The 12086-nt window shown below is 38.4% G+C and overlaps 2 protein-coding genes across 3 annotated transcripts in view; both read left to right on the forward strand.

Annotated features, from left to right (window-relative positions):
* Positions 1-12086, forward strand: part of LOC146468714 (uncharacterized) — a 183096-nt gene that overhangs the window by 92247 nt on the left and 78763 nt on the right. The gene's annotated exons all lie outside the window — the stretch shown is intronic.
* Positions 3193-12086, forward strand: part of LOC146468718 (transient receptor potential cation channel subfamily A member 1-like) — a 31475-nt gene continuing 22581 nt past the window's right edge. The window contains exons 1-10 of the mRNA XM_085124523.1: positions 3193-3571; positions 6758-6851; positions 7445-7620; positions 8564-8671; positions 9112-9220; positions 9795-9892; positions 10166-10213; positions 10582-10767; positions 11117-11305; positions 11570-11656. Of these exons, the coding sequence (XP_084980649.1) occupies positions 3284-3571; positions 6758-6851; positions 7445-7620; positions 8564-8671; positions 9112-9220; positions 9795-9892; positions 10166-10213; positions 10582-10767; positions 11117-11305; positions 11570-11656 (1383 nt within the window). The 5' untranslated portion in view covers positions 3193-3283. The remainder of the gene's footprint in view (positions 3572-6757; positions 6852-7444; positions 7621-8563; positions 8672-9111; positions 9221-9794; positions 9893-10165; positions 10214-10581; positions 10768-11116; positions 11306-11569; positions 11657-12086) is intronic.

The following is a 12086-nucleotide window of genomic DNA, read 5'->3' on the forward strand; positions in this document are numbered from 1 at the left end:
TTTAACACTAGGATTAACAAAAGCTAAGAGGCGAATATGTAAGGAGTAAAGATCTGTTTTTAGACGGGTAAAAATTCTTAGTTTATGCTTGCTAAGAAAATCAAGACAATATTGCAGTGACGTCGGCGCAGTTTTGACTAGAAAAAAAAGAGGATTTCTTAAATTAAAGTTCGATAAAAGAATTATCTTCCTTATAGGCCTCGAACTGGCCTATCTGGAGAAGTTTCAAAACATGCATGATACGAATCCACTTTGAAAATACGGCTTTAGCTGAAAGTCGCCAGTTTTAGCCAACAATCCCAGGAGGGTAACAAAAGTATCATTTCTCGTAGAGTGTGTAAAAGGCTTACTCTTCCTCCCAGAAATCCAGTTTTTAATAAACAAACGACAATTCTGAAAACAGAAGCAGGAAAAAAAAAAAAAGAAAGAAGGAGACAAAAGTAATAAAGGTAGCACTGGAGAATCTGGGTATCGATCCCGGTACCTCTCGCATGCTAAGCGAGGGCTGTACCTTTTGAGCTAATCCCCCGCACTCGTCGATACAAGAGCAAATATTGCGTGTGATTTCATCCCAAAGCAAAGCTTCCATGGTCAGCTTAGTTCTAATTCTGATATTTTAACTTGTTTTGCTCGGTTTCTAAGGCAGGTTTGGTCAAAGTGGTTGAACAAACGAGTAAAAAACAGTATTGGGTCACCAAAACCAAGCGGCTTTCTTTAGCTGTATTTGCCGATCGACCGCGTGCTTATGAGCGTGACATATACTATGTCACCATTGTGTGACTCGAAATCAACCTGAAATCTCTTATGGACCGGTTGCCTGTAAATTTTAGTGTCAGTGTAGACTTAAACGAGTTTTGCAATAAGATTACAGAATCAGCATAGCAAAATTAAGTTTCCTCGGTTCCATTAAATTGTTGGCTTGTTTCTTGGTGCTGACGGTTGATGTTTGTCTTCTAAATTTTCTTCTGCTTGAGTGATTTCGGGTGAATATATTACGTGCCAAGCCGGGTATGTGTAAATTCTATCTATTTCAGAGCCTTTAAGACCTTTAAAAATTGCCGCATGTTTCCAGACTTCACTGGCTTCAGTTCGAAGATATCGCGGGTCCGATCAAGGTAGTACATCATCGACCAGCTGTCGGTAAAATGTCGTCGGTCGATGTTTCCGGTAGAGCCTTCCGACAGTCCCGACAGAGAGTCAGCAACGCTTAAGGTGTTACATAATCTTTACTTCAGTCAAAGGAATACTTAACTCATCATTCCTCATGAGTTACCCACGCAAAGTCTCCCCGCTTTCCCCTAAAGAAATATCCGAAATCAATGTGACTAGTTCGGGTCAGTGTTTATGTGATTCGCTGTATAGTTTCCGGGTTTAATTCAAGTTATTTTTTCATGGATGTTACAGTAGTTAATTAATCGCGACACAAAGTGAATTCTCTTTAAATTTTCCACCTATGGAATAAGCCCCTTATTACTATTAAAGTGTCCTTACGAAATCTTCTTTAGATCTTCTACGTGTGAATTTCCACTTCAGTTCTTTGTCTGTTGTGCTATATGATTTAACATTCATAACATTTAGATGGTTTCCACTCATTCGTGCAATTAAAAATTATATCGAAAACGATCCAGTGGATAGAGTCAAGAAAATGTGATATTATAGGGGATAAATAAAGAGGACAGTTCTCCAAATTTTAGGACTGCGTGTTATCCCAAACTTCAGACATTCGTCGGTGAAATGTTCCGTCCAAATTTATTGAGCCCAGTATGGAGCCGCCATATTGGTGTACCTCCGTGGTCCTCCAATATGGCGGATGGGAAATTAGTGTTTATAATAACGTCTTGAATTTTCTTTGGTTATCTAGGCGACTGCTGATTGTCTGAACTGAAAAAACAAACACTTACATGAACACTTTTCTTAATACTTTAACTTCTCAACAGTGGCTAAAAATCACGAGGTTAATATATACATATATTTGATAATAGTATAAATAAGGCCCTTTATTGACTTATACAACTTGATTAGAAAGAATAGCAAAGAGGGTAATTGTTAATTGGAGCGTAGAGGCCAAAGAAACCGTAAAGTGTTCGAGTTAGCCCCTACTGTTTAGAGTTAATTATAATAAAAAAATAGATGCGTCATGCTTCATGATGTTGTAATTAAATGATAGCGTTTCTATCCAAAGTACTTAGAGTATTGTTCTGACGGTGAATAATGTTTTACTTTTTTTTTTTTTTTTTGTTATTTTTATTTTTTTTGTGCTTGCAGCTGTAAATAGTGTATTGTAAAAGATTATGTAATGTTGTACGGTTTGTTGATTTGTCAATAAAGTTTATTAAAAAAAAAATTATAGCGTTTCTATCCAAAGTACTTAGAGTATTGTTCTGACGGTAAATAATGTTTTACTTCTTGAGCAAACGTTAGTATGGGATTTTTCCAGGCTATAAGGCTGATTGACACGTTGATAAAGCTTCTATTCTATTCTATAAATGCACTGAGGTCTTTCAGGTAATGAGCAATATCATGCCAGAAATCCATTGCCTGATAGAAGGACCGATTTGTTTCCCAATGTTGGTTCGAGGCCGTGATTTGCAGAAATTTTGCCTTGATGCGTACCCTGCGTTGTGTTGACAAAAGTGATCGCAACTTTATGTCATGTACTGGCATAACTCTGCAATTCAAAATGCGCTGGTTTGAAACGAAGAATGCTATTGAGCTGAAAAGTTGTAAACAGATATTAATTTATCACCTCTTATGCACTAAGAGGACAAACACTTTGGTGGCTCCTTTGTTTTAGATGTTAAAATTTGAAGACGTCACGTGAAAATGACTGATCTTATCTTCAATTAAGTCTTTGATCAGTTTATAGCCGATTGATTAAGACAAAGATATCTAAAAATAAAAGTAGACTCTGGTTGTTTTGTCTCAGAATATTAGAACTCACCACACACTCTTCAAATCAAAACAGACGTTCAAATTTTTGAAATGTTTTTCCTTGATCTTTCCGTGAATACGCTGACCTAAAATGTCTATTACAATAAGATAAGAATTAATCATTGCGGTGTAAACAGACTCAGACTCTCTTTAGACACTTTAGGCTTTAGACTTTCCCATTCAATTCGGTGTTGTTTGTTGTAACAATATCTGTCAAATGACTAGTGATCTGCAAACAAATTCTCGGTAGTCAAAAGAGCGTAACTATATAATGAACCTGGAACAGGTCTCGACAAGAACTTTCTTTTGCTGGTCTAGTTAAGATAGCGTCCTAGGAAGCAACACTTCAGCAATGGCCGCCTCTCCAGGAAATGTTTATCAGAAGATGGCTGCCTTTAAAAAGAGGCATACCATGCCAAGCCTACTTCCCTCCTCTGGTACCGTGTCGGCTAAACTGGACAAATATCTCAAGAGAGGGAGAGACATCCCTTTAACTGCTAAACCTCCGCCAAGCCCATCGATAAACCGATCGGCAAGTATGAGAAGATTTAGTCAAATATCTATGAATTCTGACTCTTCAGATGATCTTGACGGGGACCCTACAAGCAATGGCGAACCCGCGCGCCTAAAACGTCAGGAGGTAAGATATGACTTTTTGTAGTCCGCGCTGAACGACTATCAAACGTTTTGAGTAAAGTTTATTGAAAACAGTGTCATGAAGTCTTTTGAAAGAGCGAGGTGATGTTAACATATGTACTTGCATGTGTAATCAATGGACTCTAGCTGAGCTTTTAAGAGAACTTGATATTTGTCATTTAAAGGGAATCATACCATAAGTGCAGTAGGCGTTATAGGCCATCCATCGCTAGTATATATTCAACTTTTAAGTCGAAAAGGCCAGGGCCCGGTTGTTCGAAAACCGATTAACGCTCATACACGATTAAAGGTCAATCGAGGTTTTCATCTCGCTCTTTTAAAATGGGTTTAAAGGCTAATGTCAACTGATCTAAAGGTAAAAAAAAAGTCTATGTTAATACTGAGAAGGACAAAAATGTTTTGGAAGAATCTTTATTGATTTGTAATTAGACTCTAATCAAAGTTCACGTTAATCCAGGACTAGCTTAGTCGGGCTTCGAACAACTGGGCCCTATGCGAAATGTTAAGGGACATTTCTCATATATTTCCCGGAGAATTCAGTTTTATTTTTAGGCTTAAATCGCACAAAGAGCTCAGCCGGATTTTCTGTAGTTATTTGGGCAGTAATTAACGAGAAGTTTAATTTATTATTAATCTCATACCTTTCACGCTTCACAGAAAAAGATAATTTGATCAGAATGACGTATACCGCTTCCAACCCTTTATCGGTAATTCTGTCAGTTTATCTGGCTAGGTTGGCTATCCAAAGCTATTGGGACTTGTCTTATTCTGAAAGAGCCTTGGAGTAGAGATTCTCATAGTCTTGACAAATTCGCGACACTCATGTCAAATTATTACTTTGGATCGTACAGAAGATCGGTGGCGGATATGAAAGTTTGCTAATTATTACAGATAGCGCGCAGTTCTTTATAACCTCAAATTTGGACCTGTACACTGATCATGATGAGCTAGATAACTGTATATCACATACGAGTGAATATTTTGACGGGAATTTCAGTTCAAATGGACGAGTTTAAACTGCTTCAGTTTCACCTGTCGAAAATGACTGATTTCACGCAATAGTTAATTTGGCGTGGAATCGCATCACCGATTGAAAGCTATTTAACAATTAGACGGCAAGCACAATCAGAGGCGATAGAAACCGAACCGTCTAATTGTTTTAGCATACCACACTGATCGATCCATAAAACAAAATAATATTTTTATTTCATAAAGTTTGATACATTTGTGAAATGATCGATGCACGCTAAATCGCGCGCGCTCAGACAAACTGGCGGCATTTGCAAATTTCATTCATCAAAGTTTGTAAGGACTACTTGAATAATAGAACTCAAGTAGTGGGGTATCAGTCTTCTCTATCTGATCCCTGTGCTCTGTCCTCGGGTTTTCCCGAGGGCTCAAGCTTGGGTCCACTTTGTTGTTTATTAACGATTTCCCTGTTGTAGCGTTTAGTCTCACAGTGCAGCATCCAAACTCGTTCCCAGGGTCTGACATCGTCTGATGACGCAGTCATTTTCTTCGCGCATAGAGATGCTGCCGTGTTCGAGAAGTTTTAATTACAAATGAGGAATATCACATTGTTAATGACTGGACACAAAAGAACTTTCTCCCGTAACAAATGCGATACAGATCGTCTTTCGATCGTCTTGGACGCCTACAACGTTGATCGGCCAGAGTCACAATGTTTGACTCAAGTGACAGTGCTACGCAAATTTTGAATTGGAATGCACTTGAAAGTCGTAGAAACGAGCATATTTTTAAGTTTGTCAAGAAATGCATTACTAATACAGTAAAAGCCCTCATATAAGAGCCTAGAATTTTTGAGGTCAGGCTGAACAGGTTCTTATATTTTAGGGTAGTTTTTCACAATTCAGGCTGATTAGGTTAAAAGAACCTAATCAAATAGGTTCTTATTTTTCAGAGGTTGTCGTAGTGTAACCATTGACAGAAATGTTGTACTACTAATACAAAATGGTTTAGCACTTGTATTTTCGACAACAAAAATGCTTGCCTTGTTTCCTAAACAATAACATACAGAACAAAAACATTTTGGGCTATGTAAGTTATGTACATAACAAATGTAAATCAAAGAAAACATATACACAATAACTTTTTGTCAGAAGTTTCTCACACAACTAAAATCCAAAATTTTGACCATCAAAATTGGTGGAGTGATTGTTTTCGTATAAGAACCTATTTTTCTTTGCCAGGCTGAACAGGTTCTTATATTTTTGGGTATTTAAATGCCAAATTTCAGCCTGTCGGTTTTTATATCACTAGGTTCTTATATGCGGGTTTTTACTGTACTGTTGCACATGCAGTTAGTATTACAAAATTACTTAACTTTTAACCGAAATGTGTTTCCAAGGATAAGTCGACAGAGTACTTGTCTTCGTATCTCACAAGTTAGGACCGAAGCGGCCAAGTGGGTTATTTTTTATAATGGTGCTTAAATTTATAGTAAATTTTAAATTATACCGAGTGTTGTGAAGCTAATGTAAAGGTGTGTTTTCGACTTTAATTTTAGAATACAGTTGTTATTTCCTTTCGATAGTTTTGATGGATATCTTCCAGATTATTTGACATTTTCTTGTTGTTCAAAGATTAGAGTTAACAGCTGTGCTGTGTACAGGTTTGCCTACTTCCTTTAACCTTGGCTTGGGTCTCCTCGAAGGTTGAAATCAAGGCAAAAAACTTAAGGATTTTATCAGCCTGATTGGTTTCCCTTTCAATCTATTTTCTTAGAAAAGTTGTGTTGTTCTTTCCTGTTAGTGTATTTGGGTTGAATTGCAGTCGTAAACATGTTTACAGCACACTATAAAGTAATTTGTGATTTGATTGATACTCGTAGAAAAGATGTAGAATTGAGTAGAATAGTCTTAGATTACTTGTAGAGTAGACGTAGAATGGAAATGAATAATCGTAGAATTGATGAAGTAAAGAGTCAGTTCCTTTAAGAATGAAGAAGAGCTATACCCCAAAGATTCCTGGTGTCTCTCTGCTGAGTCAAGCGAGTGTCTTACACTAGTTATTGTGCTACTTAGGCATTTACATTTTTTGTACTCTTAGAAGTGAAAGAAAAGGTAACTGAACCAATCTTATCGATCATACACAGCTAGCCATTTGTGAAAGTTGTAATACGTTTCCTGTTTCTTATGATTTTTTTTAGAAAGCGCCCAAAGCTAGCAAGTTGCAAAAGTTACACCACGCAGCGTTGTCTGGGCATGAACAGGAAGTTCAAAAATTGCTTGGAAAAGGTGTTGGTGAGTACGTGCTCTTTAACAAATCTGAGAGCAAGTTCTCTTACCAGGCTTTCAGATTTTTCTGGGCTTTGCTGCGTTTAATTCCCCTTACTTCGCGTTTGAATTGGTCCATTTCCTACTGACATCAACGGTGTTTGGTTTTCGCCATTTTGAAATGACATGCATGCATTAAACTTTCATTTCGGGTGCGGTCTGCACTTTAAAGAGCCCGTTCGTAGTTGCGGCCGTGTTATTCCTATGTGTTAAACATTCCCGGAATTTAAGGCACGTTTGTAATGAAAAGGTGTATAAGTAGTAAGGGGGGAGGGGGGGCGATATCGTTCCTAACCAATCGGATTGCAGTATTTCAGGGATTAACCAATCAGATTGGTTAGGGACTATATCGCACCCCCCCCCCCCCCCCCTCCCCGCATTACTACTGTTGCACCTGTTCTGACCAGACTATTCAAGCGGTCTCTTGATACGAGCGTCTTCTCACGATTTGGAAGCAGGATAAAGTAGCCGCTCTTTTCATAGCAGGTGAAAAAAGTTAAATGTATTAGCTGGAAAATTGAGTGACCTTTCTTTATTGATAGTCGTCTTTTGTTCCACAGATGTAAATACTCCAGATTCCTTTGGCAAGTCACCCCTTCACAATGCTATCCTTGGCAAAAATGTCGACATTGTGAAATTGCTGTTGAAGTCAGGAGCTGATGTGAAGCGTCGTGATGAGCGTGGAGATACCCCTTTGCACGCTGCAGTTAGGGTCGACAGCGAGACTATTGTGGTGGTAAGAATGAAGAACTAGTTGGGCTGTTTCCCAAGAATAATGTCAAGGAACCCAATGTTCCCTGATGTTCGTAAGTTAGGAACTCAGCCAACAAATGCGAGGATTTCCAGCCAATGCCTAACCATAATTGAGGAAATTGGGAGGAGGGGGTGGGGAGGGGGGGAGTTGGAGGCCGGGGCGGTATTAAAACAACAGAGGATCTTCCTATAGTTCTTACCTTTCAGGGTTATAATCGGAAGTTTATTATCGATTAGAGTGTTCAGACCTTAAAGGGACACTGCCATGGAATTTTGCTGCATGTTGGCCAAAACAGCTCAAACATTTGACAAAGAACCCCTTCTTTAACGTGAAATCGCTCTTAGAGCAGCGGGAGGAAATTATGAAATGATTTCTCCGGTTAAGAGTAAACTTTAATCAGTTTTTAGCAATTTCTCCGAAATTTACAGAAGGAAACTGAAAAAATTGGCCAATAATCCATTTCCATCCTAGCCATCTGCAGACAAAAATGACTGATGCCCTAGTAGGACACAAAATTGAACCATTATTTTAATGTTCCAATTAATACAAATATGTTTTTTCGCTATTCAAATTGACGCTAAAAATAGGTGACACTGCGAGTCTTTTTCCATGCAATTTTTAAAATTCCACTTTTCACGTAATAATGATGGCTAAAGTCATCTGAAACATAATCTATCATAAATGATATTTTTTCCCGATCATTAATCTTTTATTTTACCAAAATAAATAAAAAAAATGCATTGCTATTCATCTGTCAAACGGCCCATGCTTTTAGGAGTGAAATTGAATTTAAGGCCAAGTACCTTTTAGGGCATCTCCGTTAATTTTATATCTAGGTATAGATTTATGAAAATAACCTTAACTGAATTGTTATGCTTCCTTAAGCCTAAGACCACAGTTTATACATTTTCTGCACTATTTTCAGCTTCTGTTGCATGACAGTAAAACCAAAGTTAACGCCAGAGGCCTTGGTTCATACACGCCTCTTCACATTGCTGCTGAGATTGACAACGTCGACATTTGTAAGCGTCTGGTAAGGAAATAACATCATTCATCTATCTGTAACTGAACAGGGCCTGTATTCTGCCGGCGAAACTATCTGATGAGCCTATACGTCTAGCTGGGACATGGTGGTGGTGGGGCCGTTTGGCCATGGTTGCGTGGTGAAAGAGGGTCCTGGGGTCGTAGTTAGAGAAGGATGATTCACACGTGGACAAGAATTCATTCGTGCAGACATAGAGGCCACAAAGATTAGTAAATAGACGTACGCACAGACAAACAGATAGACCCATAGACAGTAAGACAACAGTCAGATGGAAAGACAGACAAACAACACAGGTCGACAGACCCATGAGACAGACAGAGAGAAAGACAGACAGAAAGAATACAGCCTGACAGACCCATGAGACAGACACATATGCGGACAGACAGACAGACAGACGGAAACCTCACAAGGCGTTTTCTTTTGCTTAGGTGGAGCATGATGGTGACATAACGCAAACAGCTGAAGATAATATGACGCCTTTTGGTATGGCGGTATCCAAAGGAGCACAGTCAGTAGCTGAGTACTTTGCTGGAATTGGTAGGTATCTGCCTAAGGTCATTTTATCGTGTAAACGACTAATCCGTGTACTTGAAAACAAAACTTTTGGTAGTGACAGTTAGGAACCCATTTCTGATCGGCTAAAGGAGTTATGCGCCTGTTCAGGTCTTAGCTCTAAATAAGGAATAAAACAGCATCAAACAACTTTTTTTATTATTATTATTATTATTATTTTTTTGGAACCACATAGGACATAAATAAATGTCGCTTTTCAGTTGCTAGAGCTACACGTGCCAGACGGTTTCAAGGCTAGAACTCTGGCAGAATATAAGCAAATTTATTGATATGGTCGATATTTCAGTAGCAGAAATAGTCTTGCGAATAGCCATGGCCTAGAGAACTGAATACCTATTTTGAATATAGCGGAAATATTCAAATCGGCACTCCAATCTATTAAACGGTGGCCAATTTATTGTTGATAAACAAAACATTCAATAAATATGCCCTTTGCCGCCCGTAGCACCAGCCCGTGGTATGACACTTCCCACCCCCTCCTCGTTTCTAGGAATTCAGCTGGATCTGCTAGTGATTAACACTTTGGTTTTTATCGCAGTCGAGGAAAAACAACTGGATGCAGAAAGCCTCATTTACGATGCTGATAATGAAGGAAGCACTTTACTTCATCTTGCAGTAGATAGTGGAATTCTGCCGGTAAGGCGCGAAACCAACATCATTTAAAAAACAGACAGATAAGAAAAAACTGAACAAGAAAACGTAAAAAGCAAGTAAGCATAGCCAAAAAACATACATTGATAAATTAACAATTGCAGAAACAACAACAAATACCAAAAACCAGGCCTAAAAAAAAAACAAAAAAAAAAACAACCAAATTTAAGTAATTAAACAAGGAGAAAGAAACAAACTCGTTAACAAAACAGAAAACGAACAGTAATTAGCCTTGACGGAGAGGTCATCTTTCCTCAGATTGTAGAGCTGTGTTTGAAGCTGGGATCAAATGTGCGTCGACAGAAGGTAACAATGCATGACTTTGATTAATTAATTGATCGATTGATTGATTGAAATCAAGTCAAACCATCACCTATTAAAATATACATTGAGTTGTCTGTCTATACGAATCCCTAATATTATACATATCTCGATCTTTCACGTTTCTGAGTACATTTTTCTGTGGAGGGACAAAAACTTCTGGATTACAAACGTCCACTATAGTAAGTTGACTTATAGAAAACTTGGCCTTCCGGATACTTCAAGGGGTTTGTTGTTTATCTTCAGTTCATGAAGGAGGTTTGAATTTACAAGGCCTTACATCATGCTGGAGATTCTTGCTCCCTCAAAACTTAAAATTGACAAGTGTATAATAGCTATTCACTGTTTTCTAGGAATCAGACAACAGTACAGCGCTCCACCTGGCCTGTTCACAAGGCTCACTTGAGATTGTTCAATTACTGACTGCTGAAGACAGTGAAATATGTAAAGCTGGGATCCTAGATGATCAGGGAATGGTCCCACTGCACCGAGCGGCACTTAACAATCACGTGACTATAGTCAACTTTTTGTTGGACCAGGTATATAACTTAGAAACTACATTCAAGACGTTTGAGTTAGGTACAGTTGTCAAGAGTTCCAATCTTCTATTTTATTCCAACTAAAGCAATGCGATTTTGTTATAAAACAACTTCCAATTTAGTAAGTTTTCTATCAAATCACAGCAGACTCAAGAAACACAATTAGAGCTCAAAGTAAATACAATTAAACGTGTTTATAAGATCCGGACTGAACGCGTATGAACAAGTCATATTGATTTTTAGCAAAGTGCCTCAATTGATGTCTAATATTCCTATCCACTAGCCCATCACTTCTCGCAATACGATCATACGTTCTGGAAGTATTTTTGACTTAACTATTTGTTTTTAGGGCGCCCCGGTGGATCCTCGTGACAATCAAGGCCGCACTCCACTGTTCTTAGCAGCCTCTGAGGGTGGTACAGCTACTGTTCAGCTTCTCATGGACCAAGGAGCCGATGTCACACTTAAGGATGTAGAACTGCGATCAGCTTTGCATGTGGCAATTGGCAATTCGTCCACAATGGAGGCTTTGATGAAGGTTGTAATCACTAAATGATTACACAGTTTATGCACGTAAAGTTTAGCTTCCTTAGCTTTAGGGTAAACTTTTTACGGAACTACAAAAATTCTTTGATCCCAAATTTCACCAAATTTTATGATAACTACTGATCACATTTCCAAACCTCTTTCACGGCAGTGATATCCTTTGTTTTCTCTTCATGAAATTAGTTTGAGAACGAAATATGAGGCATCGATCATGCGTAGTATCTGTTATAACTTGGCTCTTTCTTCTCACTTTCAGAGCCCTGCGTCGAAGGCCTTAGTCATCGACAAAGATATGACTGGGTACACACCTGTACATTATGCGGCTCGTGAAGGTTACTTGCAGGTAAACAACTCATTCAATTGAAGTCCAGCGCGATTTCTTAGCCAATGAGGCGTGCAGCGATTGCAGCGCCGAATGGGTTTTGAGATTACATATAACGAAGTTTTTGATTGGAAGAATTGATTGACAACTGATTCCTGATATCAAGCAATGGACTTTTACAATGGTGATTTATAATTTTGATGTAGGCCAGGGACCGGTTCCTGAAAGGTGTAATAACTCTATTCTAGGGATAAATGTGCCTTATTCCAGGAATAACTTTATCCCTGGAATAAATTCTGTAGGTAATTAACGAAAAACCATTGACACTTTTCGAAAGACAGAGTATTCACCTTAAAATTTAGTAAACACCCCGAGTTTGAGAGTATTGTCTTTAAAAATAGCGAAGATGTAGCTCCGTAAATTCAGAAATTTTTTGCAATATGCTCGTTTA

Source organism: Pavona decussata, unplaced genomic scaffold (assembly GCF_977016875.1).
Source record: "Pavona decussata unplaced genomic scaffold, jaPavDecu1.1 SCAFFOLD_130, whole genome shotgun sequence".
NCBI classification, from domain to species: domain Eukaryota; kingdom Metazoa; phylum Cnidaria; class Anthozoa; order Scleractinia; family Agariciidae; genus Pavona; species Pavona decussata.